The 27,173-nt window shown below is 41.7% G+C and overlaps 1 protein-coding gene across 1 annotated transcript in view; it reads left to right on the forward strand.

Moving 5' to 3' along the window:
* Positions 1-20,909, forward strand: part of LOC139577820 (protein shisa-9B-like) — a 35,262-nt gene extending 14,353 nt beyond the window's left edge. The window contains exons 3-4 of the mRNA XM_071404992.1: positions 10,368-10,526; positions 16,746-20,909. Of these exons, the coding sequence (XP_071261093.1) occupies positions 10,368-10,526; positions 16,746-17,164 (578 nt within the window). The 3' untranslated portion in view covers positions 17,165-20,909. The remainder of the gene's footprint in view (positions 1-10,367; positions 10,527-16,745) is intronic.
* The last annotated feature ends 6,264 nt before the right edge of the window (positions 20,910-27,173 follow it).

Raw genomic sequence — 27,173 nt, forward strand, 5'->3', positions numbered from 1 at the left:
TACAGCAAAATGTAATCAGAAAAAGATTAGCATGAATCCCTCCCTGTACAGTACATTAAAACAACACACCATGTTCAACAATGTATTTTAAAAGTAAGTTGTAGGTTTATCATATACCAGACTGCCAATCAGACCCCAATACCCAATGCCCTCATGTATGACCAATGACAAGGATTTATTTTAGGACTGCCTAACGGCATTTTTGAGTAGTTCATTAACATGGGGGTTACTGCAGATACCTTAGATCGCTTGTTCTGATCATCCTCACACCACTCAGGATACTCTGCTTCCATGCTGGCTGGTGATTGGGAAATTACACAGAGGGCCTTTTGGGGGTTCTAACACATCCGATGTAATGTAATATTAATATTAATGTCCACTGAGAATGGTCACAGCTTCAAAGGGGGCTTTCTTCACTTACTCTTTAAAGAGGGTTCTTTGGTCATCTTTTCTTTGTTGGTAAGTGCTGACAAGTCCCTCTTAAGTGGAAAGTGTTTAAGTTTACTCCCAGCTAAATGATGAATATCTACATTTATAAACAGATTTAAATGTAGATGAAGCACAGCCCATGTTAGATCATGAGCAATATTAGTGCATCATTGGCATCATAGTATCCACGATCTACAATACCATAGGAAACACATCCCTCTGAAAAATATATTGCTGTTTTTGACCATACAATGCTTGTCATAGTGTTTGTAAACATTACTCTTTTGTAATTATTACTAGGTCAGCAAAGATGTCAACAGACGACCAGACGTTTATTGTAACAAATGGACGCTTGGGAAAGAAATGGTCATTGTCAGAACAGAAACACAAACAATCACAACCATGCATCTTACAGCCTCAAAACCACCAGACCTTATTAGTCCAGGAGCAGCACTTTGAGTTCAGGAGCAGCACTTTGAGTTCAGGAGCAGCACTTTGAGTTCAGGAGCAGCACCTTGAGTTCAGGAGCAGCACCTTGAGTTCAGGAGCAGCACCTTGAGTTCAGGAGCAGCACCTTGAGTTCAGGAGCAGCACCTTGAGTTCAGGAGCAGCACCTTGAGTTCAGGAGCAGCACCTTGAGTTCAGGAGCTGCACCTTGAGTTCAGGAGCAGCACCTTGAGTTCAGGAGCAGCACCTTGAGTTCAGGAGCAGCACCTTGAGTTCAGGAGCAGCACCTTGAGTTCAGGAGCAGCACCTTGAGTTCAGGAGCAGCACCTTGAGTTCAGGAGCAGCACCTTGAGTTCAGGAGCTGCACCTTGAGTTCAGGAGCAGCACCTTGAGTTCAGGAGCAGCACTTTGAGTTCAGGAGCAGCACTTTGAGTTCAGGAGCAGCACATTGAGTTCAGGAGCAGCACCTTGAGTTCAGGAGCAGCACCTTGAGTTCAGGAGCAGCACCTTGAGTTCAGGAGCAGCACCTTGAGTTCAGGAGCTGCACCTTGAGTTCAGGAGCTGCACCTTGAGTTCAGGAGCAGCACCTTGAGTTCAGGAGCAGCACCTTGAGTTCAGGAGCTGCACCTTGAGTTCAGGAGTAGCACCTTGAGTTCAGAAGCAGCACCTTGAGTTCAGGAGCTGCACCTTGAGTTCAGGAGTAGCACCTTGAGTTCAGGAGCAGCACCTTGAGTTCAGGAGCAGCACCTTGAGTTCAGGAGCAGCACCTTGAGTTCAGGAGTAGCACCTTGAGTTCAGGAGCAGCACCTTGAGTTCAGGAGCAGCACCTTGAGTTCAGGAGCAGCACTTTGAGTTCAGGAGCAGCATAGTAATACCCAGTCAACGTTCAGTCATTGTAGTACACTAGCATTAAATCTCTACGGGGTCTGGTAGTTCTCTCTTTGTAGATAATGCCTCAGTTGTACAACAACATACCTCCCATGTTATTTAGATTTTCATGCCAGGTTTGCATCTGGTTGCAACAAAATGGGTTGTGCTCTGTGTTCGACCACAGGGAAATCTATCACCGCCACTGTCGTTTTGATGTATTTGAGAACATCAAGGTATGGCTTTCATACGCACGCGCGCGCACGCACGCACGCACGCACGCACGCACGCACGCACGCACGCACGCACGCACGCACGCACGCACGCACGCACGCACGCACGCACACACGCACGCACACACACACACACACACACACACACACACACACACACACACACACACACACACACACACACACACACACACACACACACACACACACACACACACACAAGGATCTAATTTTGTCAACTGGACATGAGAGGTAAATAATTTCACCGACAGGAACAGCAGCACTAGCTATGTGACTGAGCCCTCTTCAGTTGGTTGGTAAGCGTTCAGGAGATTAATCCCCTTGTTCAGCTGCAGTAGTATGTGAGATTCAGGAAAACGGGGCAGCACAGATGGATTTATAACATTAGATCAACTAGCTAGAACGGACAGATATTACAATAGAACAACAAAGCCTGTTAGCATACAAAGCATACAAAGTGTCCTTTCTCCCAATCATCAGAAAAAGCCTTCAGAAACACTTTACAAAATCCTGTACCCTGTATACAGAATATAGTCTGCTATATCCCTGAGATTATAGCCTTGACAATACATTGTCGGGAGACAATGCTTTGTGCTTCCTTCCCATATCTTATGTGTTGAGGACTGTAGTTATTTTGACTGCACAACAGCTCCACTAAAATGGTTATTTTCTCCCTGGCGTTTTGCTTCTGCCTCTTTGACTCACTTCTGGGCAGGGGGTAGAGTGGTGTGTCTATAGGGCCTGTTCCCCTCCTCGTCCTCTAGCCATGTCTGGCACTGCCAAGTGTACCCATGCCAGGGCTGCCTCCCTAGGATGGATACTGCCTCTATGGCAGGGGTTGTGGGTGCCTGGTTGGCACTGAGTGAAATGGTCCAGAGGGAGTTCTCACACGTGTCAGCGTCACAGATGACCCAATCCTCTCAGACAGACAGGGCTTTGTTCTAGTTCCCTCTCCTCTCCTCTTGTTGCCTCTCCTCTGGGTGGGTGGCTGGCTGGCGGCTAGGCTACACTCAACTTCTGTCCTGTGTGCTGCTGGGGCCATCTTGGCCACACGCACTGTCCTGTCCCTCTCCTCCAGGCCTGCCTGTGTGAGCAAGGGGCACCTGTGGCCACTTGGCCTCTTTTCTCTCTAGGCAGCCAGCCGAAGAGAAGAAAGTTCTCCCTCGCTGCCAACACATACGGCCGGACGGTCTGGCAGGCCCTTCCCCACAAGACAGTGTCACAGGAAACTGTATTTAAATGGGTTACTACTACCTACAACGATGAATGGAAAACGGTTACAAAACATCACCTTTATTTCCAGTTACATGCCTGTTTTTTAACAGGGCATTTTGTATCTCCTCTTCCTTTTCATATCTGCCTTGTTGAATGGTTTTAGACAAAAGAATGCTGTGATCATTTTGAGACACTTTAGTTAAGCTTCCGCCTAAGGGCCAAACCTCCTTTAAAAGTACTGGTGCTGCATACCAAAACTGTAGTTCTATATCTTTGTTGGTACCTGACATGAATGATAACACCTTGTCAAGCTCGCAGGCTGAGAAGAGAAGCTTGATACAACAAGGTTGAAAAGTGAGATGAGGGTTTACTCCAACTAATGGAATACAAATGAAGTTCTCTCTTGTCTAAACTAATGTATTTAATGTACCATAAGTAGCACATGGCAATATGCAAGCACTTGGATGAGCAGATAGTGATTAGCTTTTGCATTGCTATGGGCATATTATTTATTTTGTAGAAGTCACATTTGTGTCTGTACTATAGACGAATGAAATGCACGTTTCCATGCATGGACAACTTTGACCCAACTGGTGGCATGGAGATTAGCATTATCACAAATAGTGCACACAAACCCACCATCATGCATGGTTTTAAGTAGTTCACCCAGACCACAGCACATACATCTTAATGCACAAAATAGTGAATATGTTTTATCTATATTTAATGTACCTTTTGCAAATCGTTATTCTGTGCTTGTATTGTTACCTAACTGTTTACTGAATTATCCATTCATAAAGCACATGCAATGGTGTCACTGTAATTAATAAGTTTGACAAAATAATTGTGTTGTCCATCCAATATACTCTTAGCATAGGGGAACGTCAATTTCATTCAGTAATACAAAAAGACAAAGCTTATACATTAGATTTACATAGTGCCGGCATATAAATTCATTAAATGTTAATTTCATGCAGGCTTTTTGTGAGCGCAGCAGAGCCTGTTCTCCCTCAGCAGATAAATAATGGGAGTATGAACTGTTACCCATGTGGGTGTTGCCAACTGGTTAATGTATGAACTATGGAGACAGGCCATTGTAAGTTGGAGATTCCATTACTTAGTTGACGTAGTCAAACTTGCCTCTGGAGAGAAACCTGTTCACCTAGTTTGCCAATCAAGCCATAAACATCAACATTTACAAAGTGAAGTGTCGCCCTCAATAACACTCCGAGTCTGGAAGCGTAGGCTACATTTCAGAGGTGAGCTGATGAATGCGTATGAATTTAAGGTAATGGAAGCAGGTAGAGCACAGAGAAGGAGTGAACAATGCTCCGAGAGAGGAGAAGAGAGGAGGCGTTATTGATTCTTCTGCTGCTTTTATCTCACAGTGAGCTCTACCTGTCAGATTGGATTACGCAGACAATGGCTTTCCTCAGTCTGTAGGAATTCAGAGACATACTGTTTCTATGCCATCATCTGCACCCAGATCGGTTATGTTCCATCACTGCATATGCCTATTTTATGTAAATTACATCTGAGGAAATTCAACCTATTAAATGACCTGTCAAGTCATGATTTACCCTGGTGAGTCAAATGTTTTTCTCATCAATCTTCAAGACCTGGCTATTAATCTCTCAGCTTGTCCAACCTTTATGAGTATAAAGAAGAAAAGCCAGGGGCTAGACACACATTTACATGGAATATAGACTTCTTCCATCAGAGCAATAAGAGTGACTGACTGACTTTCTTCTTGCGCACTGTCTAATACCCTGTAAATCCGTCTAGCAGGGGTAGGTTTCTGCGAGAGGCTCAATGTTAAATGTCACACTGACTATTCTAGACAAATTAATTTGTGAAAATCCACATCAAATACGGACAAACTGTGCAAAGTATTGAAATCACATTCCTTGCAGTAGGTATATTGGAAGTATGCATATACTGTATTAGGTTATTTTCTGTACATGCTTATTGAATCTGAAATATTTCAATGCAACAAAGCAATGCCAAAACATCTGATGAAACTACAAGCGTGCATCAAATATTATGAAGTATTGCTAATAAATTATACAGTACATGTTATTGGAGGTCTTAGGACTAATCTTTCTGCAGACTTTCACTCCCCAATTGGAAATAACCTGTGAATGAGTGTCCTTCCCATTGTACCATCTATCCCTTTGGGGCATCCAGCTCCCAAAATACACTCTTGCATTTTTTATGAGTTCTTGGAAGGTATCTGTGTCTGTAGTGTTGATTCACTTACTCCTGCAACAACCTTTGAGTCTTTAACCTTACAAAAGTTATCACAAATGGACCACTTTTTACCAGTGGCAGACAGATGGAAAGTGAACTGAAGTGAAGAGGACCAATGTCTGGCAGATGAAATGGGATTTTATCCGTTGTACACAGACAATGGATGGACAGATGTATTACTCCTTAAATTAGCTGCTCAATGCCAAAGTAACAGCTTGTACTTCAGATTTCCAGAGGTGGGGTAATTTCAGAGAACAATGATTCTTGAAAACCACTCATTGTTTTCACCTAGTCACAGAGCCATACCTGACCCGCTATTAGCAGGTGTAGTGAAAGAGTTGTAAAGCTTCCCTGTATATGTATTTTAATGAGACAACACTGATCATTTCATGGTCCTTTACAAAGTAATTAGCACAGCACAGAAACATCTATTTGACCGGTGGGAAATTAGCTTCTAATTAGCCTATTTTACTATTATTATATTTTTTATTATCATGGAGAGGCTGCTCCATGGCATAGTGGACTCTGAACAGCTAAAAGTTGATACTTGTTAAAAAAGTTAGAATGTTAAACTTGTACCATCTTTTATTTTTCAGTGGCAGAGGAGAGTACAGTAGTCATTTTGAAGTGGTGCTGACAGTTGTTTCATGTTTGGTTCACGCCTCCTGTCCCTGACCTTATTCTCCCACTGCCCTCCTCCCACTTTTTAACTCTTGCTACACTATCCTCTTTCATATTAATTGGACTTGCTAAGGAAAATAAACACCTTCCCTATTCTCCATTCAAAAGCATTTTCTCCTCTCTTTAAAGTATATTGTAGTTCTGTGCAATGGTCTCTTCCTCTTTAAACCCTCGTCTTTTTCCACAGAAAACACTGGAACGTTTCAACAATCATCATTCATTCATGCTGGGGTCCCTCCAGACCTCTGTTGAATGCTCTCCTCCCCTGTTGTTCCTGAACCGTCTCCTGTTGGAGCGTATCTATTGGGACCACTGTGCAGCAGGGGGAATATGTTTCCAGGAGGCAGTGTAGTATTTCATAAGAATTTCCAAAGTTTCTGATTATCATAGTCAGTAGCCCTCAGGGAACCTTTAGGTCCAAATCTGGTGGGCAAGTTGCTAGGGTAGTTTCTATGAACTTTTCCCATTCTTCATATTTATTCCCCTGTGGATGAGCATGAAAATAAACACAAAGGATCAACTTCATAATTTATTTTTAGTAAAACAAAAGTTGATTTTGAACTGCAATTTTTTTGCTGTTGATGCTGTATTTTTCTGGGGATACGATGATTTCAAGCCATCCATTCCTACATTTTGGTTCTGAACTTCTGAAAGATCATGCAACTTTTCTTATCATGAAACATATTTTTCTTTCCTCTCCAACCAAAATTGATTAATGCACCTGCTGTTGGCTAAAGCACTCTTGGCCCGGCTGTCAGACTAGTCAGACTAGACATCTTTGCTTACATCGCTGCTGCCTTCAGCCTTTCGGACCTGTAGATCCAGCGATGATTGTGTTCATCATCTGGAGAAGAGAAACCTTCCAGTGGCTGCTGCTGAGTCATGAGCAAGGAAGCATGCGTAACTAAAGCTGGCATATTCATTAAGTAACTGTCTGGGAAAAATAGACTAGAATCCAATCAAATCGCCTGCCAGCCGGGAAGACGAGGAGAACAAAAGCTCTGGTGACATTTCAGCGATAGCTGACATCTCTTCCCTGACGAATGGTCATTGCTACCAAGACCCTGTTTCAAATCAGAACATCTATTTCAGTCCACTTGGCATCAGTCTTTTCACAGACAGACAGAACCATTTTAGCCATGATTTGATTATCTTTTTATCAATTTTCTTCACGGCTCATTGTCCACTGTCCAAAGCAGATGGTAGTGTTCAGCTAAATGTGCAAATGCAAATGTATTTAGTATATTAGTTGTGGAGCTAATTAGAATGGAATATTTTGTACTAGTTACAGCACTGACAAACAGGGTTCCACGTCCACTGACCTCCTTATCGACTAACTAACATGAAACCGAGCGAAAGAGGCTCTTTGCTTTTCACACTGTGGTGTGTGTGCCTGATTAGATGTTGCATGGCAACAATAAAATGAGGTAATATAATGCAACAGATCTTACAGATAAGCCATTTTATTTGACTTAACCTGTATTTTATCATTACAAACATTACAAACATTGATGTTGACTACTCAGTGATGGCCATGTCTGTATTCTCCCCTCATACCATCAGCGCAGCAGAGAGATGTATGTGTACAGTAGCATACAGTTAAAGATTTGGGACATAAGTAATGGGGATTGTATGTCCTTTTCACCTTTTATCCTCCCAATCTACTGAAGTGTAAACTTGCCAGAGAAATCTGCTCTCAGAAAATGTTGACTTGTTGACTTGCAAAAGGAGTCGTTAAGTTGTTAATTGGCCTCAGTGTGCCTCCGCAAATATGCCGCTAATCACAGCCAGTTATTATGTGTAACATACAAGTTGACATCCTGTTTTGATCATCATGACTAGGGAAAGGAGGGTGGTCACACTGTAGATATGATTGAATTCTGGAATCCTTGTTAAGTATGATATAATGTGATACTATTATACCGCTTTCATCATAGGCACTACTGTATGTTGTTATTGTGGAACCTAGAGAATTGATACTAATTGAGTACTGCGCCTGCGCATGAACGCACTGTGCTTGAACTTGAGTTTGAACGAGAAAGTCATGTCAACGTTATCTCTGTTTCAAGTATAATTTATTACTGTTTGTGTCGTAGTAAGAACAAAACAGTTATATATTAAAAAAGCATTCACACTAGAGTAAATGTTGCCAGTTCTTCTACGTTCACATCTGTGAGATGAATATTGAACTGGAGGTTGTCATCTCTATTTTCTAAAGCAGTTTATAGTTCTTCATTGATCTCAGTCTCAAAAAGGTACAGTCAAGGTAACTCCTTTTCATTGACTCTTTTTAATGAATACTTTTTCACTATAAATAATCATTGAATGACCTATGTCTTTTGATTAATCATAATAATAATAAACAGTTACTTAATATCGCTTTTATATTACTCAGTTACTTATTGATGGTGCTGTGAAAATCAAAACGATTGTAGACTAATTCATATCTAATGTAGAACAGGGCCCATAAGAAGTCAGATCATTATTTTCCCTTTTTCAAACAGATGATATTTACAATTTGTAGTAGCCTTCAAATGAATCCAACCTTCAAGCAGTGCTGGACCATTCTATTACTTGTTGAATATGTGGTCATACATAGGAAGCTATTGTGACTAACAGCATTTCGTGCCATAGGTTCAATCCGCTGCTCAACAGATTGCTTGTACTTTGAAAACTCATTCGTGTTCTCAACATGCCCAAGCAACAGTTTATGGTCACTTACAATGTCAACTACAATGACTCTACTCTCTCAAGGTCCTGGTATTGTTCCCCACAGTGGGCTGTGGACATCAGTAATGGAAGAGACTTATGTTTACATGTGCAACATGAATACAGATACAACAACAACATGGGCTGAATGGATGTACAGTATTACCTTGACCAATCAGTAACTGCTACAGCCAAACTGGCGGAATGCATTTTATACAACTCTGCTATTACACACAATATCAATATTGAGCTATTAGTTAACTTTACTTTATTGATTTTCTACTGCAGATAGCTACTGTAGTATTGCTGGAGTTATTAAGGTGGCATTCACCGTCCCCCAAACTGCCACCTGGGCGTGGGTGCAGTCTGCTGTCTCCTGACCTCCTTTGGGTCCTGCGGGGCCAGTTGAAAATGATGCCCACAACATCTGGTTGCTCTGCCATGCCAGCAGGCAGGGGGCCAGTCAATTTGCCATGGTTCCATGCACTCCTCAATTAAGCAGATGTCTGCATGCTGGATGCTGGATTAGTACCATCTTATAAAGAGCAGTCATCACACTCTCTCTCTCCAGCTGAGTCCCCAGGGAAGGCCAACCAGCACGGGGTGCAATGTTACCAAGGATCTGAAGCAATTACCTCTGTCCATTCTTATCCATCTGTCAAATTGATTTCGATCAGACCTATTGAGAGACATATCAGCTGGGGGCTGAGCTACGTTGCTGTTGGTTTTGGCTGAGGCTTGTTTGGAGGAAACCAAAGAGATTCGATTGGAAGAGGATTAGCACAGTGAGTTGGCTAGAGGAGCCATCTAGCTTGGAGCGATGGACGGTTAATGATTTGTATCCCGGGGCTAACATGAAGAGACTATAACAATTGTGTTGGCAGGTCAATGAGATAGTGTAAGCTGCCTATGTGGGGTCTATCAGGTCTCGACTTCCACAGCTTTCCTGGGAGACACCAGCTCTTACATCTCACCACTGACAAGACTGACATCTCATGCAGCCAAATTACCTAGTGGCCTCATGGGTGGAATGTTATTAATATTTTTCATAATTTCAAAATCTATTAAAAATTTTTTTTTTTTTAAACATATCTACTTTGAAACCTCACTCACATGGTTATGGGCTTAAAAAAATAAAACACCTGTACCATGTCAGATTTAGTTGAAATGTATTACATTTTGAGTTTGCATCCCAATATTACACTTTAAATACATTACATAAGACCATTTCAGATAGAAACACCGGATTTTCGGTGACTTAAGACTACCAAGAAACACTGTGTGACCCTGATTTAGCCCACTGCAGTAGAATGTAAAAAATATTGCCTCACTTATGTGGGAAAACAATACAACAGTGCATAATCGAATTGGCTAACTTCTAAATACATTGTAGCATTTATATGGGCCCATAATCTCAATCAGTCAGATAGAACATCAATATTTAATGACATCTTTTACTTTTTCTGCCAGACTGACACCTCTCTCTCTGCCATCTTTCTCTTTCTCTCCCTCCAGAGGCTAACCAGATGAACAGTGTGGGTCCAGGATCATCACTAATGCCAGGCTTAGGGTCTCCTCCCCACCCTTACCCTTCCATGGGACAGATCACTAGCCCCTATGAGCAACAGCAACCTGGGAAAGAGCTCAATAAGTACGCCTCCCTCAAGGCTGTCGGTAAGAGACACAGTTATTGCTCATTCTAAGATATGTGGATATGGGAATACAGGAATAAGCGCTGAGCTGCTTCTCTGATTAACTTCACAATCAAAATAGCTAATCAGATTTCATCAGCTAATCAAAAGGGGTAATATGTAATTTAATTCTAATTTCAAATCTAGCGAAATGCATATATTTCACAGTACAATATAAGTACCAGTCAAAAGTTTGGAGACACCTACTGATTTCAGGATTTCTCTTTATTTTTTACTATTTTCTATATTGTAGAATAGTGAAGACATCAAAACTAGGAAGTAACACATACGGACACATGTAGCAACCAAAAACGTTTTCAACAAATCAAAATATATTTTATATTTGAGATTCTTCAAAGTAGCCACCATTTGCCTTGATGACAGCTTTTCACACTCTTGGCATTCTCTCAACCAGCTTCATGAGGTAGTCACCTGGAATGCATTTCAATTAACATGTGTGCCTTTGTTTAAAGTTAATTTGTGGAATTTCTTTCCTTCTTAATGCGTTTGAGCCAATCAGTTGTGTTGTGACAAGGTAGGGGTGGTATACAGATGATAGCCCTATTGGTAAAATACCATATTATGGCAAGCACAGCTCAAGTAAGCAAAGAGAAATGACAGTCCATCATTACTTTAAGACATGAAAGTAAGTCAATCTGGAAAATGTCAAGAACTTTGAAAGTTTCTTCAAGTGCAGTCGCAAAAACCATCAAGCGGTATGATGAAACTGGCTCTCATGTGGACCGCCACAGGAAAGGAAGACCCAGAGTTACCTCTGTTGCAGAGCATAAGTTCATTAGACTTAACTGCACCTCAGATTGCAGCCAAAATAAATGCTTCACAGAGTTCAAGTAACAGACACGTCTCAACATCAACTGTTCAGAGGAGACTGTGTGAATCAGGCCTTCATGGTCGATTTGCTGCAAAGGAACCACTACTAAAGGACACCAATAATAAGAAGAGACTTGCTTGGGCCAAGAAACACTAGCAATGGACATTAGACCAGTGGAAATCTGTCTTTTGGTCTGATGAGTCCAAATTTGAGATTTTTGGTTCCAACTGCCATGTCTTTGTGAGACGCAGAGTAGGTGATGATCTCCGCCTGTGTGGTTCCCACCGTGAAGCATGGAGGAGGAGGTGTGATGGTGTGGGGTGCTTTGCTGGTGACACTGTCAGTGATTAATAAAAAATTCAAGGCACACTTAACCAGCATGGCTACCACAGGATTCGGCAGCGATACGCCATCCCATCTGGTTTGCGCTTAGTGGGACTATCATTAGTTTTTCAACAGGACAATGACCCAAAACAGACCTCCAGGCTGTGTAAGGGCTATTTGACCAAGGAGAGTGATGGAGTGCTGCATCAGATGACCTGGCCTCCACAATCACCCGACCTCAACCCAATTTAGACGGTTTGGGATGACTTGGACTGCAGAGTGAAGGAAAAGCAGACAACAAGTGCTCAGCATATGTGGGAACTTCTTCAAGACTGTTGGAAAAGCATTCCTCATGAAGCTGGTTGAGAGAATGCCAAGAGTGTGTAAAGCTGTCATTAAGGCAAAGGGTGGCTACTTTGAAGAATCTAAAATCTAAAATATATTTTGCTTTGTTTAACAATTTTCAAATCAAATCAAATGTTATTTGTCACATGCGCCGACTACAACAGGTGTAGACCTTACAGTGAAATGCTTAAAAACAAACAAAATAGCACGGTTGGTTAAGAGCCAATAAAAAGGCAGCCATCCTCTCCTGTGCCATTCTTATTTATTTTTTTGGTTACTACATGATTCCATAAGTGTTATTTCATAGTTTTGATGTCTTCACTAATATTCTACAATGTAGAAAATAGTAAATATAAAGAAAAACCCTTGAATGAATAAGTGTGTCCAAACTGTTACTGCACATGCCATGCAATATCAATATCAATCATTCATACCTATAGCATGTGAGAAAGGGAAACCATTCCACTGAAATGGATGGGAATGGTACAGTATTTATTTGGCCATCTGTTAAATTGAAGGCATCTCTTCTCATAAAAGAGGACGTGAGGATAGGAATATCAGCCGAGATCGCAAATGAGCATACGCCTCTGAAGTGTCGAACTTCCATGTAATCACACTCAAATAACATGATTAAATGTGGGCTAATTAACACAATGGAGATCTCGAATGATGAGCAAAAAACACCAAGCAGCTAATGTAGATATGTTCTGCTGCCTGCTGTAATTATCAGTTAGCCTGGTCTCCGTCTCCATCCTAGCATGCTGTATGGTTACTTACTGAGAGACACTATGTTTATGTGACACTTTCCGTTTAAAGAAAAACCTCAAAGAAAGAGAGGCTCTCAACAAAGATATTTACACTGTGTAAACGGTTTATTTCAGATTAGACAGGATAACAGATGTCGAATTTTGCCTTTAAGAAAGGGAGGAAAATAGCCTAGCTTTTAGGAAAATTACTGTAATTGATTTGTCTTTCAAATTTCATGTCTCAAGGCTATCCATTGTTTTGCCTTTGTTGCTCTTAGGCGCCAATGATAACCGTAAATAAAAATACGTTCTATATCACCTATAGTTTTGCTGCTGCACATCATATATGAAGAACCCTGTGAAATGTTGGACAGTCACTGTTACAGCACCTAAATCAACTATTGAAGATCTACATTGAGTCAGCTCTTATTGACCACAGAACCAATATTAGGATCAAGAAACCATGTCTCTTGAATTATCCTTCAACATTATATTGGAAAATTGATTTTCTATAACATTTTGAGAGGGCGAGTATAATAAAGTAAACATCCCAGCTTGACCCATTATTAACTGAAATATGTCTTATGCCTCACCTCTAAATTCCCTGAGTGATAAATCCAAGGTTTGGGAAATGATAAACCAAAATCTAGCAATCAATTATTCTCTCCCACTGTCCACCCAGTGATTTTGTAAGGTCACAGAACTGGATTTCTCACAGACGTTTACAATCTGAACTGGCTAATTTATAAAGGAGCGGCAGCCCCATCGGGGAGTGGTCTGAAGATATTTTGGATCTGCCTGCCGCTCTTCTGGCTGTAAACACTAGGATAATTATTTCTCATGCCATTCTCCAAAAAGCTGTAATTATAATTGAGTTGAACATGACAATTCTGCAAGCAGCCTTCTCTTTGATGCATTCATTTAGGATACAAGTCTACATGAAGATCTCTGCAATTTCAGCATTGTGTGTATGCCATAGACAGTGAATTAGATTGGGATTCTAATTTATGTATGGGTGTCACGTGCCAGGGGATATTGTTGATTTCCTCGTCATGTAGTTATGTCAGAGACTTTCCCTGTTATCTTCGCCTCTCCATTAGAAGCAAAATGTCATGGTGCTGAACTAATGCCTCTGAAATGTAGAAAAAGGGAATGATTACTTAGGCTCACAGGAAAGCAATGTCTAAGCATGTTGACTTTATCTCTAAGTTTTTTTTTTACACTGATTGATGCTCAAACAGTCAGTCGTTTTCTCCATAGACCAATAGGAGAAACAGGAAAGTGAGCTAGCAGAGCTGATAAACGCTCTGATTAATAAACCAGAGAGAGAGGCATCAGAAACCATCTCTGCTTCTGATGGGGAATTAAAAGAAGTGAAGGAGACATATTTGATAGCGTTTATCACCCTAATTAAACAGGGGTCTCCTTATGGATTCTGCCTGATTCAACTAAAGGAACTTCAAAGCCCCTCGCCATAAATGGGTCTGGATGAGATTGCAGCTGTCAGAGCTGCAGAGGCACAATCCCACAGAGGATGATGTGGCGGCGGGCATGTGGAACATTCACCAGATTCTCTCTGTGACATCATAGACAATCAGATGAAACTTCTCTGACTGCTGCTAATCTAGTGAAGAGGCGTCAAGCTGCAGATGGATCATTACGGGACATAAAGACTGGGGGGAAACGTACGCTACCGTTCAAAAGTTTGGGGCCACTCAGAAATGTCCTTGTTTTTGAAAGAAAAGCTCATTTTCTGTCCATTAAAATAACATCAAATTGATCAGAAATACAGTGTAGACATTGTTAATGTTGTAAATGACTATTGTAGCTAGAAGCGGGCAGATCTTTTATGGAATATCTACATAGGCATACAGAGGCCCATTATCAGCAACCATCACTCCTGTGTGTCCAATGGCACGTTGTGTTAGCTAATCCAAGTTTATTATTTTAAAAGGCTAATTGATCATTAAATAGTACCCGCAAAACACCAGTCTCAACGTCAACAGTGACTCCGGGACGCTAACCTTATAGACAGAGTTGCAAAGAAAAAGGCATATCTCAGACTGGCCGATAAAAATAAAAGATTAAGATGGGCAAAAGAACATAGACACTGGACAGAGGAACTCTGCCTAGAAGGCCAGCATCCAGGAGTCGCCTCTTTACTGTTGACGTTGAGACTCGTGTTTTGCGGGTACTATTTAATGAAGCTACCAGTTGAGAACTTGTGAGGCGTCTGTTTCTCAAACTAGACACTCTAATGTACTTGTCCTCTGGCTCAGTTGTGCCCCGGGGCCTCCCACTCCTCTTTCTATTCTGGTTAGAGCCAGTTTGCGCTGTCCTGTGAAGGGAGTAGTACACAGCGTTGTACGAGATCTTCAGTTTCTTGGCAATTTCTCGCATGGAATAGCCTTCATTTCTCAGAACAAGAATAGACTGATGAGTTTCAGAAGAAAGGTCTTTGTTTCTGGCCATTTTGAGCCTGTGATCGAACCCACAAATGCTGATGCTCCAGATACTCAACTAGTCTAAAGAAGACCAGTTTTATTGCTTCTTTAATCAGGACAACAGTTTTCAGCTGTGCTAACATAATTGCAAAAGGGTTTTCTAATGATCAATTATCCTTTTAAAATGATAGACTTCGATTAGCTAACACACTTGGATTAGCTACGCCTATGCAGATATTCCATAAAAAATCTACCGTTTCCAGCTACAATAGTCATTTAAAACATTAACAATGTCTACACTGTATTTCAGATCAATTATATGTTATTTTAATGGACAAAAATGTGCTTTTCTTTCAAAAAAAATGCTATTTCTAAGTGACCCCAAACTTTTGAACGGTAGTGTATCTAATGAGAGCTGCCCGGTGACTGGGGGATGGGAGGGAGAACAGAGGAATGAGTGCCGGTGGGGAAACTTATTAAACTGTTTGGGTTGAGTCTATGTAAACCAATGTGGTCCTCTCCCTCCTCTCTGATTCTCTGATATGTATTAAGCTGTGGGCCATTCATGTGTACGCTATGAAAGCACTTTGTTCAGAGGGAGCTCTGCACTGCTCCTCCCTTCTTTGAGACGAGTCTCACTCTAATGTGGCGGTGTCTGATCCAGAACATTGAGGCTGAGGCCGTCTGCCTCTGCCTCCGCCCACCGGGGTATCATAACAGATTAAAGGTCAACGGCAGGACATTTAATTAGAAAGTCTGAAATGTCACACAGCGAAATGACTAACGCTGTAGAGTATGGTGTTGCTCCACAATTAGTGAGGGGATCATGTTTTCAGAACAGGTCTGCACCAGATTGGACATGTCAAATGACACCATGTAACAATGTCAGTGGCTGTGGCTGTTATGGGCAAATGATGTCCGATAGTTAAAGGATATATTATACACATAGCATAAAATATACTATAGAAATCAAGTAAACATTCCAGAATGCTCAGGGACATATTCATTTGCATATTACAATACAACTGTGCACACAACCAGCTTTGAAAAGAGCAAACTCTCCAACCAATCTGGAGGGGGTTGTTTACTATTAGCTAAAGCCTGCATGTTTCCAGATGATAATGGCATTGTTGGGAAAATCATTTACATTTATATGATGATCAACAACATTCAACACGGCTCAGGCAAAATGTATTTTTCACCTCGGTATCCTTTAAAAAACCTTTAGCTCCCATTTTCTCAAATGTTCCTCACCCCACATGACAATATGTAATCTATCCTAGTTTAGGATTAATATGGCATTAATATTGCATTTACAAAAATATAGATTTGTAAACAGTCCAAAATCCTCAAATACTTCAATATCTCAACTAATCTAAATAAATCTCACCAAAGCAAAGACCGGAACATTTGCTATTGCCTGTGCATGACATTAACAAAATGGCTGTCATTCCAATATTTTTTCATTTATGTTTTTTTGCTCTTGTGTATGTGTGTATGTCTGTTTCCAGCGGAGAAGGTTAATGACAACTTCTACACCAACCGGCGGCACATGGTAGAGATGGCAGCCAAGGGCAGTCTCCCTATGCACCCGATGCACCGCATAGAGCAGGAGCCCAGCAACCCCTACAGCCCTCCCTTACAGCCTTCCCTAAAGCAGAACGGACACAAATCCAAAAGCACCAAGGGCCACAGCAGCCACAGCAGCAGCTCCCATACCCTGGCCTATGGCTCCAACACAATCGCCAACCCGGGCATGCAGAAGAACTGGGACGGCTCAGAGACGGTGGGCCGCCGGCAGAGCCACGGCACTAAGAAACACTGCACCATAGAGCAGGTGAACGAGATGCACAGCACCTCGCGCAGCCAGCACTACATGCCTCCGCAGCCCTACTTTGTCAGCAACAGCAAGACAGAAGTGACTGTCTGATCTGAGAGCCCACCCCACCACCATACCCACTATAACCCCAGCTGTAAGAGAGAGAGAGAGAGAGAGAGAGAGAGAGAGAGAGAGAGAGAGAGAGAGAGAGAGAGAGAGAGAGAGAGTTGGTCAGAAGGTTGCTGTAGAGGCTGAAGTTGGACAGCAGTCCTGGATTGAGTGCACCTCTCTAGGGGTGCTGTGTGTCTACTAATGCGTGTGGCTGACTGTGCAGGTGACAGGCATGTGTGGGACTCCTGCCAGTGGGAGGAGAGTGACCAGAACAACATACTCCAAACCTCCAAGTTTCCGGTCATCACTGTATTGATGATTATATTGCAACTAATACAAATGAATCATATACTGCAAGTCAGACTAACATTAATGAGCAGAGCATAGCAATGATTGACCTCTGATGGACAGATTAGCCAGGATGAGTCTGGAGCCATGCAGCGGTGGAAGAGACTGGAACTGTACAAAAGCCCAGTGGCAATAGACTTTTCCTATTGTCAGTATTAACTGAGATCTCAAAGGGCCTGAAAATGTGTATCATCTCATGTAGTTTCCACTGAATCCACCTCGGATAAGCCAGTAGGTTTGAACTAGACGCAGTGGAGCAGAGGAGTGGAGCAGCAAAGGGATACATTGTTCTCCTCAACATTGATTGACATTTCCTCAGATGTTGTGTAGTGTATATACTGTGGGGGGACTTGTTGGTAATGCTCATGCTCGGAACCTCGGGCTCATGATTGCATCTATAGGGAAACAGTAACAATTTCAGATATGGACTGTATATTCTCATTCAGAGCCTACAGAGCATGAGGTGGATGAGACTGCACCAAACCAGTTCTGTAGCCACAGCGTTATACACACCCTACTCTGCTCTCTCTGGTGTTAGGGCTGTGCCTTTCTCTGAGAAAACTGTTCAAATCAAAGAGCTCGTCTTATAAACCATTGTTTAAGGTGTGGAATTTACTTAAATGTCTTCATCTTGCAAACAGGTCCACAACTGTCAGTTGAAAACGGTGAGTTACATCTATCACTTAACATTCTTTATTTCTGTTTCCATTCAACAATGCATTGTGTGTGTGTGTGTGTGTTTACCTTGGTACCTTAGAACAATGACAGAGAAAACACAGAAGGAATTGTGTCCTTTCCATACATGTAACGTCACTGCCAATAAATGAGTGAACATATTGCCTATATATTTATGATAATTCCATAATTGATTAGTATGGGATTCGTGTTGTGCAGGGGTGCCTTTTTCTCACCCACCTCCATCAATACTACCAAATCTTTACATGGCCTAGAGCCCCCAGCTCAGACTGTTGTGGCAGTAGAAAACTACTGAGGGCTCCTTTACGGCTACCCAGAGAGATGTTAAAGGGTAGTGGGTGTTCCTGAAACAGCCATAAAAGGTACAGCCTGGGTAAATAGAGTGGATGGATTTCATTTAGTATGAGATCAAGCCCTGGATTAAGACAGAGAAGGTCCTCTGAAATCACCATGAGCTGATGTCATTGCATGCACGAATCAAACTTTAACTATCTGTAAAAGAGAAATTGCAATACGTTATGTACTAATTATTCATAACAAAATATTATTTTTTTATTATTTTTATTATTATTATTTAAAAAAGAAAATCTACATTTTCATCAACTTTATAAGATATACACATACAAATAAAATGTGTTATTTTTGGAAATCTGGAGTAGCCTACTAAAACATCTGAGAATACCCATGTACAAACACACAGGTCAAGATGTGCCTGTCTTTTCCATTGGGCTAGTTGTGCATCATCAGATGAAAAATAGTACATTTTTCTCCCAACACTCCATTCTTGGGAGACCACATGAGCAGCACAGTGCATTAGCATGCCACACTTACCAAAAAAAGCTTTTTAATAAAGGGCTTCTGATGCAATTTGCCATGTGTTGCGTTTGTCACTGCCCACTGATTCAAGAGCAGCCCACACTTTGTCCGTATGTCTTAATCATGCCTCTCAACTTTCCATGGCTTTCCGCTGTCCATTTGTCTGTCTACCAGTGACAAAGTGACTCTAATGGCTGGAGGAGTGAAAGCCAGCAGCTTGTCATTCATTCTCTTACTCACATTTTTACATTTCTTTTTTTACTCACCACATGAGATCTGGTAAGAATAGCCGTGAGTCACATTCCCTACTCTTAGAACTTTGGAAAGCATTAGAGGTGGACAAAAAGTTTTTAATTTGTGGTTGGTACAGTATGAAAAAACACAAGTTGACATTTTTGGATTAGACTAAGGGAACAATCATCAATAGTGATTTGCTAAGGCCTACTATACAATAAGTGCTTGTATTTTTAACCACATTTGAACCAGATATGTATTGTATAGTCAGGCACAAAACTATATGTTTTGAGTGTGTTATCACATTGTCAGTGAAACGTAATGCACCGATACTATAGATTGCTGCTATATGCTAACAACCAAGGCACCATCTTACATTTCTCATAATGAATATGTTCAAATCTTTATTTTGCTATTGCCTGACGTAACTCACAGTCACACAAACTGCAACACGTTGTATTGTGGTTTCATCACACAAGCCACTTGTATGTAGAATTTTCTAGACTAGACTAGTCATATATGCAATTTTTGGCATATATGCAACGCATATCAGTTCAACATTTGCGCCAATAAGACAGAAGACTTCAGAATTCCAATGATGTGACGCAAAAAAAGGTATACGTATTTGTGTATTACATTTGTCTATACAAAACAATGTCCCACAATGAAAATGGTAAGGAAAAGTACTGCAAATTTGCATTGACTGCAAAAGGGCTGATTCTTTAGGTCATAAATATAGAGACATATTTAGTATGGCTGTACAGTACATAGTTAAGGTGATGTTTTGGTAAGGCCATAGAATAAGTCTGTGCCTTGTGTCCAAATGAAATGTTCACCTGATTTAATTGTCCAAATACTGACTGGTCTATGAACAGATTGATGCATAATATTATACTGTATAGCATGATATGAAATCACTGTTCCACTTCAGAGGACCCTTTCAATAACAATATAATATCCAACAAGAGTTCATTTTTTAACTATAATCACCAGATAATGTATCTGGTTTCTCAGTGTTAAAACATGTCCACAGCTCCATTGATTGTAGATAGAGTGCACCTATTATACTGTATGCATCCACAGTGCATTGAATGAGATATTTTGTCATAATTTTAGTCATGGAGGGAACCTACAGTAACACTTATATGTGTAGTAGTGAAGTATAACTCCCTCACTAAAATAGCTTCCACTGATATAATAGCATAAAACATGTACATGACGTGTAAATTAACATTCCAGCTGACTGGTCATCATGCTACATAATGGCAAAATGTAAAGTAATAACACAATGGCCATTGATTCTAAATCATGTCCTATGAAATTATTTAACTATTTACATCCAAACTTTGCTCATTTCTAAATCTAAATAAAAACATTATTTACCTAATCGTCATTGAACTAAATTGTGCCCCTGGCTGAGGCTGAATTGCATTCATGATGCAGTTAGTGGTCTTGGTTCCAACCTTTAGGAGTGGGAAGATGATGGTGCTCTTTGTCAGTGGATCATGTTATTCGTGAAGCACAACTGATTTTGTATTCTAACAAAATGAAATATTACTTGTCATATATGTATGTGCAAGTTGGGAAGAGGAAACTCCATTGTATTGTACACATCTAAAATCATATTTACAATAAATCTGTTTCTTCTCAAGATGTTTGTGGTGAGGTACAGTATTTCCATGGTTGCATTATTTGAATGTTGCATTTCTCTTGATCTTACTATGATTAGGCTTTAGTTTAGAGGGCTAACACTTAGAACCCAATCGGTCACTCATCCCGTTAACGTTTCTAGAGAACATACAGGAGGGTGCATAGATCATCGTAAACTTGCAGAAATTCCTTTGAACAGCATCCACTTGCAGCCATTCAGTGTAGACTGATTGTGTTCCCATGCATTCAACTTAGCTAATAAAACCCGTCGTCCTACGCCACGCCTTGTTCCCTGTAGTGAGAGTTAACCTGGTTGTCTAGTGTGATCATTCAGCAGCCCTGTTAGCTCATCTATCAGCAGGAGATAGATGAGCTTTCTCTTCATGTTGAGATGGCTCTTCATTAAAGCCCAATCTGTCCCTGGACGTTTTTATTAACACACAACTCTGCTGACCTTTCTATGGAGATTGTTCTCCTTCGACACCATCCATCAGCAGCAAGGCTACGGTGTCAGCGCCACATTACATGTTTGCTCAAACAGAAGGTCTTTACAGGTACTTTAGAGGTACTATTAGGACACTCAGCTTCATTCTTTTCTATCTTCAAATTGGCCATTGAGTGGGGTAAGTTTAGATACAGAGAAATCTTTTTCTTCTACCGATTTTAACCCAGTTTATCTGGCTAATCAGATTAAATTTGACTATGTTCTAAGACAGTGAGCAACATTTTCAACACTGATGATTTTCAAAACAGTTGCACAGACTTAACTCCCCTGATTGAGTCATTACCATTGGCTAAAACTGTAGGAGCCTCTTAAATTCTCCACCTTCCAGCCAGTCGTATAGGAGATTAGCCAATATTGGCGTGCTGACTGCGGTCTTATTACAGATGGAGATGGCAGATGTTGAAGTGCCTATGTCACTCTCATGTGAAGTGGTCAGTACGAGCTAATCTCCTGCTTCAGCTTGGATAAATATAGAACTGGAATCATTCCTGTGGCTCCCAGCAGACAATGAGCCTGTGGATGTCACGATGTAGTTGTTTAAATGGCTGGATCCGAGTGTGACTGACTAGCGCAAGAGAACTTCAGTCTTGAGTAGTCGGCACCTGGACAGCAATTAGTCAAAGAAAATCTTTCCATGTCTTATCTTTAACGGGATGCCATTGTGCAGGACAGGACCCCCAGTAACTATTAGCAGTTGGTGGCAGTGGCTAGGTAAACAAACCCATAGCGTGGATTCGTTTGCAGTCCCTCCTTGTCCGTAGACTGCTTTCAAAGTAAGGAAACAAATATGAAATTTCATAATTTGGCTGAAATATCCCTTTAACACCCATATGTTGGAAGAGGCTCGCTGAGACTAGCAAGTGGTTGCACAGTCATTCTAATGCTATGAGTGGTTGTGTTCCGAGACCATCTGGAATACCTTGTTTTGCTATCTGTGCTTATGAAACAAGGACATCTGCTCAAGAACCATTATCTGGTCTCAGCAAGACCACAGATGCTGCCAACAGAGACCCGACTCAGACTAATCCAGACTGCTCATCTGATTAATCATGTCGCAATGAAACTTCACTGTTCACAGAACTACTTTGGCATCCGTGACTCATGTCCATACATCTATGCTCAATTTTTGAGTTTGGCACGTTTGTTTGTCATCCCTTTAAGTTTAAATGTCTGCTACTGACAAACGTCACACTAAGGTCAAGTGTAATTCGCTGAGAGGTGTTAAGGGTCATAAAGGGTAATGAGGCTGTGTCATTGATTCTTATTAGGTGATACTGATTTATCAATGAACTACATTCAAAGAACCAACCTCGCTCAAAAGCTAAGCAAACGAAACGGAACTGGATGTCTCTCTTTCCTCAAATATGGTTTTCAAAGGATAAAGGATATTTTTGTCCTAAAGCCATGCTATTTTCGTTTCATTTTGCAGAACACTTGAGTATTAACCTAGAAACCCAGTAAGACATGGTATATCAACAGTGTGACAGCCTGTTATCATTCTTAAACAAACCCTCTTTAATGACAATGACAATGACGCGACACCAGACAACCTTCCAACTGCCACTGTCTCACCTGCTGTGGGCTTGGCCTAATTACTACAGTTAATGTTCTAGTAATTAAGGCCACACTGAAGCAGGTGTTACTGTATTATAATGTACCGCTTCAGTTGTGATGCTGACACACAGGCTTCCCATAAAGAGCATTGTATTTCACATCTTCTAGCCTCGGAGTGAAGATACTGGGAGAAAACTGGTTGAATCAACGTTATGTCCACGTCATTTCAAACAAAAAAGTCAATGTGATAACGCTGAATCAACATGCAAAACTAATTGAATTTGAAAAAAGTCATGAACATAAGGGAATTTTTTTTTTTTTTTCACTCAACGTTTAACCTATATCCAATGACATGGTGATTTTATGGTTGTTGATTTCATGTTGAATTCAACAACTCAACCAAATGTAAATCAAAACTAGAAGTTGAACTGATGTCGGTGCCCAGTGGGTAGGTTATAGGTTCACTGACCAAAACTGAGGTTCCAACTTTGGATTAAACTTCATAGAGTTTAAAATATCTTCTGCTATATAACATTCCAAAAACAACCACAGCACAGACATCTTATTATTGCTCTTGGTTAAGTATTCAACTTTTTCTGCTAGAACTATCTGCTCCAAAGAATACAAATATGTCGTTCTGGAAAAAGAAAGGAAGTGCATCTCTGTGGTTGTTTGTTCATTGATCTCAGGCTCTGCAGGTGCAGGATAACCTTCATGACATCTCACGTCAGAAGTGGAAGAAAGACTGACATGTGTTTCATTTGACTGCAGAGAGAGAGAGAGAGATAGAAAGAGAGAGAAAGAACATAGATGAAAGGCATGTGTTTCCAAGAAAAACTATTCTTGAAATAATATAGTGACCCAGCACAAACATATGTGTGTGTGTGTGTGTGTGTGTGTGTGTGTGTGTGTGTGTGTGTGTGTGTGTGTGTGTGTGTGTGTGTGTGTGTGTGTGTGTGTGTGTGTGTGTGTGTGTGTGTGTGTGTGTGTGTGTGTGTGTGTGTGTGTGTGTGTGTGTGTGTGTGTGTGTGTGTGTGTGTGTGTGTGTGTGTGTGTGTGTGTGCGTGTGTGCGTGCGTGCGTGCGTGCGTGCGTGCGTGTGTGTGTGTGTGTGCTTGAATATACTGTATGTAGGCCAAAGCAGCATTCCAGATCTGAACGTCCAGTCTAATAAAAGGACAACCTTTCAGTGAGAGGAAGTGGGCCACTCACTATTTTGGACAGAAAAATGTTCAAACAAAAGCACCTAAGTGCTGATGGACTCAAGAGAAAATTCATTTAAATAGGCCAATGTAATTCATAACAGCTAACGGTCTCAGGTTTGCACTCCCAGTAGGCTGTCAAAGAAAAGCAATTTACTCCACTTTCCAACATTTAACATAATTTCAATTGTATGGCAAAAAGTACAAATAGAACTTGGCCAGCCCGCAGAGGGAAAGTCCACGTGGATGCTACACTGCAACTTATTCTCCATCATGAGTCGTTTTAAGATTACAGACTTCAAAGTCAAATCCCTGTTTGCTCTTAGAAAGATGGCGGCGGAGAGAATGGCTCCCGTTTTATTTGCTCTAAACCAACCGTGTTATTTTGTTAGTTTTTTTCGCATTGTTTGTAACTTATTTTGTATATAATGTTGCTGCTACCGTCTCTTATGACCCAAAAGAGCTTCTGGACATCAGAACAGCGATTACTCACCTCGAATTGGACACATAATGTTTCTTTAATGAGTTGGAAGGGAAGGATATACTCCAAACACACGAACAGGCCCTCATCCCTGTCATTCACTGGAGAAAAAAACTGAGATTTCGCGGAAGGAGATCGGGGTGCCTTGTGAGGATCAGGCGACGAGTGGCTAATCGCTCTGTGCCATACGTACTTTTAGCTAACGTTCAATCGAACTGAAAGCACGTATATCCTATCAACGGGACATTAAAAACTGTAATATCTTGTGTTTCACCGAGTCGTGGCTGAACGACGACGTTAATAACATACAGCTGGCGGGTTATACACTATTTCGGCAGGATAGAACAGCAGCCTCTGGTAAGACACAGGGCGGGGGCCTATGTATATTTGTAAACAACAGCTGGTGCACGATATCTAAGGAAGTCTCAAGGTTTTGCTCGCCTGAGAGTATCTCATGATAAGCTGTAGACCACACTATCTACCTAGAGAGTTTTCATCTGTATTTTTTGTAGCTGTCTATATACCCCCACAGACCGATGCTGGCACTAAAACCGCACTCAAGGAGCTGTATACCGCCATAATCAAACAGGAAAACGCTCATCCGGAGTTGGCTCTCCTAGTGGCCGGGGACTTTAATGCAGGGAAACTTAAATCAGTTTTACCTAATTTCTGTCAGCATGTTAAATGTGCAACCAAAGGGAAAAAACTCTAGACCACCTGTACTCCACACACAGAGACGCGAACAAAGCTCTCCCTCGCTCTCCATTTGGCAAATCTGACCATAATTCTATCGTCCTGATTCTTGCTTACAAGCAAAAATTTAAGCAGGAAGCATCAGTGACTCGGTCTATAAATAAGTGGTCAGATGAAGCAGATGCTAAACTACAGGACTGTTTTGCTTGCACAGACTGGAATATGTTCCAGGATTCTTCCGATGGCATTGAGGAGTACACCACATCAGTCACTGGCTTCATCAATAAGTGTATCGATGACGTTGTCCCCACAGTGACTGTACGTACATACCCCAACCAGAAGTCATGGATTACAGGCAACATTCGCACTGAGCTAAAGGGTAGAGCTGCCGCTTTCAAGGAGCAGCACTCTAGCCCGGAAGCTTATAAGAAATCCCACTATGCCCTCCGATGAACAATCAAACAGGCAAAGTGTCAATACAGGACTAAGATCGAATCGTACTACACCGGTTCCGACGCTTGTCGGATGTAGCAGGACTTGTAAACTATTACAGACTACAAAGGGAAGCACAGCTGAGAGCTGCCCAGTGACACGAGCCTACCAGACGAGCTAAATAACTTCTATGCTCACTTCGAGGCAAGTAACACTGAAACATACATGAGCACATCAGCTGTTCAGCTGTGTGATCACGCTCTCCACAGCCGATGTAAGTAAGACCTTTAAATAGGTCAACATTCACAAGGCCGCAGGGCCAGACGGATTACCAGGACATGTACTCCGAGCACGCACTGACCAACCGGCAAGTGTCTAGACTGACAATTTCAATCTCTCCCTGTCTGAGTCTGTAATACCAACATGTTTCAAGCAGACCACCATAGTCCCTGTGCCCAAGAAAAGTAAGGTACCCTGCCTAAGGCACAACTCCAAGATCATCATTAAGTTTGCCGATGACACAACAGTGGTTGGCCTGATCACCGACAACGATGAGACAGCCTATAGGGAGGAGGTCAAAGACCTGACCGTTTGGTGCAAGGACAACAACCTCTCCCTCAACGTGATCAAGACAAAGTAGATGATTGTGGACTACAGGAAAAGGAGGACCGAGCACACCCCCATTTTCATCGACGGGGCTGTAGTGGAGCAGGTTGAGAGTTTCAAGTTCCTTGGCGTCCACATCAACAAATTAACATTGTCCGAGCACACAAAGACAGTCATGAAGAGGGCACGACAAAACCTATTCCCTCTCAGGAGACTGAAAAGATTTGGCATGGGTCCTCAGATACTCAAATGTTTTTACACCTGCACCATCGAGAGCATCCTGATGGGTTGCATCACTGCCTGGTATGGCAACTGCTCGGCTTCCGACCGCAAGGCACTCGGCCTCCAACCGCAAGGTACTGGGCCGTAGTGCGTATGGCCCAGTACATCACAGGGGCCAAGCTTCCTGCATCCAGGACTTCCATACCAGGCGGTGTCAGAGGAAGGCCCTAAAAATTGTCAAAGACTCCAGCCACTCTAGTCATAGACTGTTCCATCTGCTACCGCACGGCAAGTGGTACCGGAGTGCCATGTCTACGACCAAGAGGCTTCGAAATAGCTTCTACCCCCAAGCCATAAGACTCCTGAACATCTAATCAAATGGCTACCCAGACTATATGCATTGCCCCCCCCCCCCTCTTCTAAGATGCTGCTACTCTCTGTTAATATCTATGCATAGTCACTTTATTAACTCTACCTACATGTACATATTACCTTAATTACCTCAACACCGGTGCCCCCGCACATTGACTCTGTACCGGTACCACCTGTATATAGCACTGCTATTGTTATT

The sequence above is a fragment of the Salvelinus alpinus genome, chromosome 1 (genome assembly GCF_045679555.1).
Source record: "Salvelinus alpinus chromosome 1, SLU_Salpinus.1, whole genome shotgun sequence".
Classification (NCBI taxonomy): domain Eukaryota; kingdom Metazoa; phylum Chordata; class Actinopteri; order Salmoniformes; family Salmonidae; genus Salvelinus; species Salvelinus alpinus.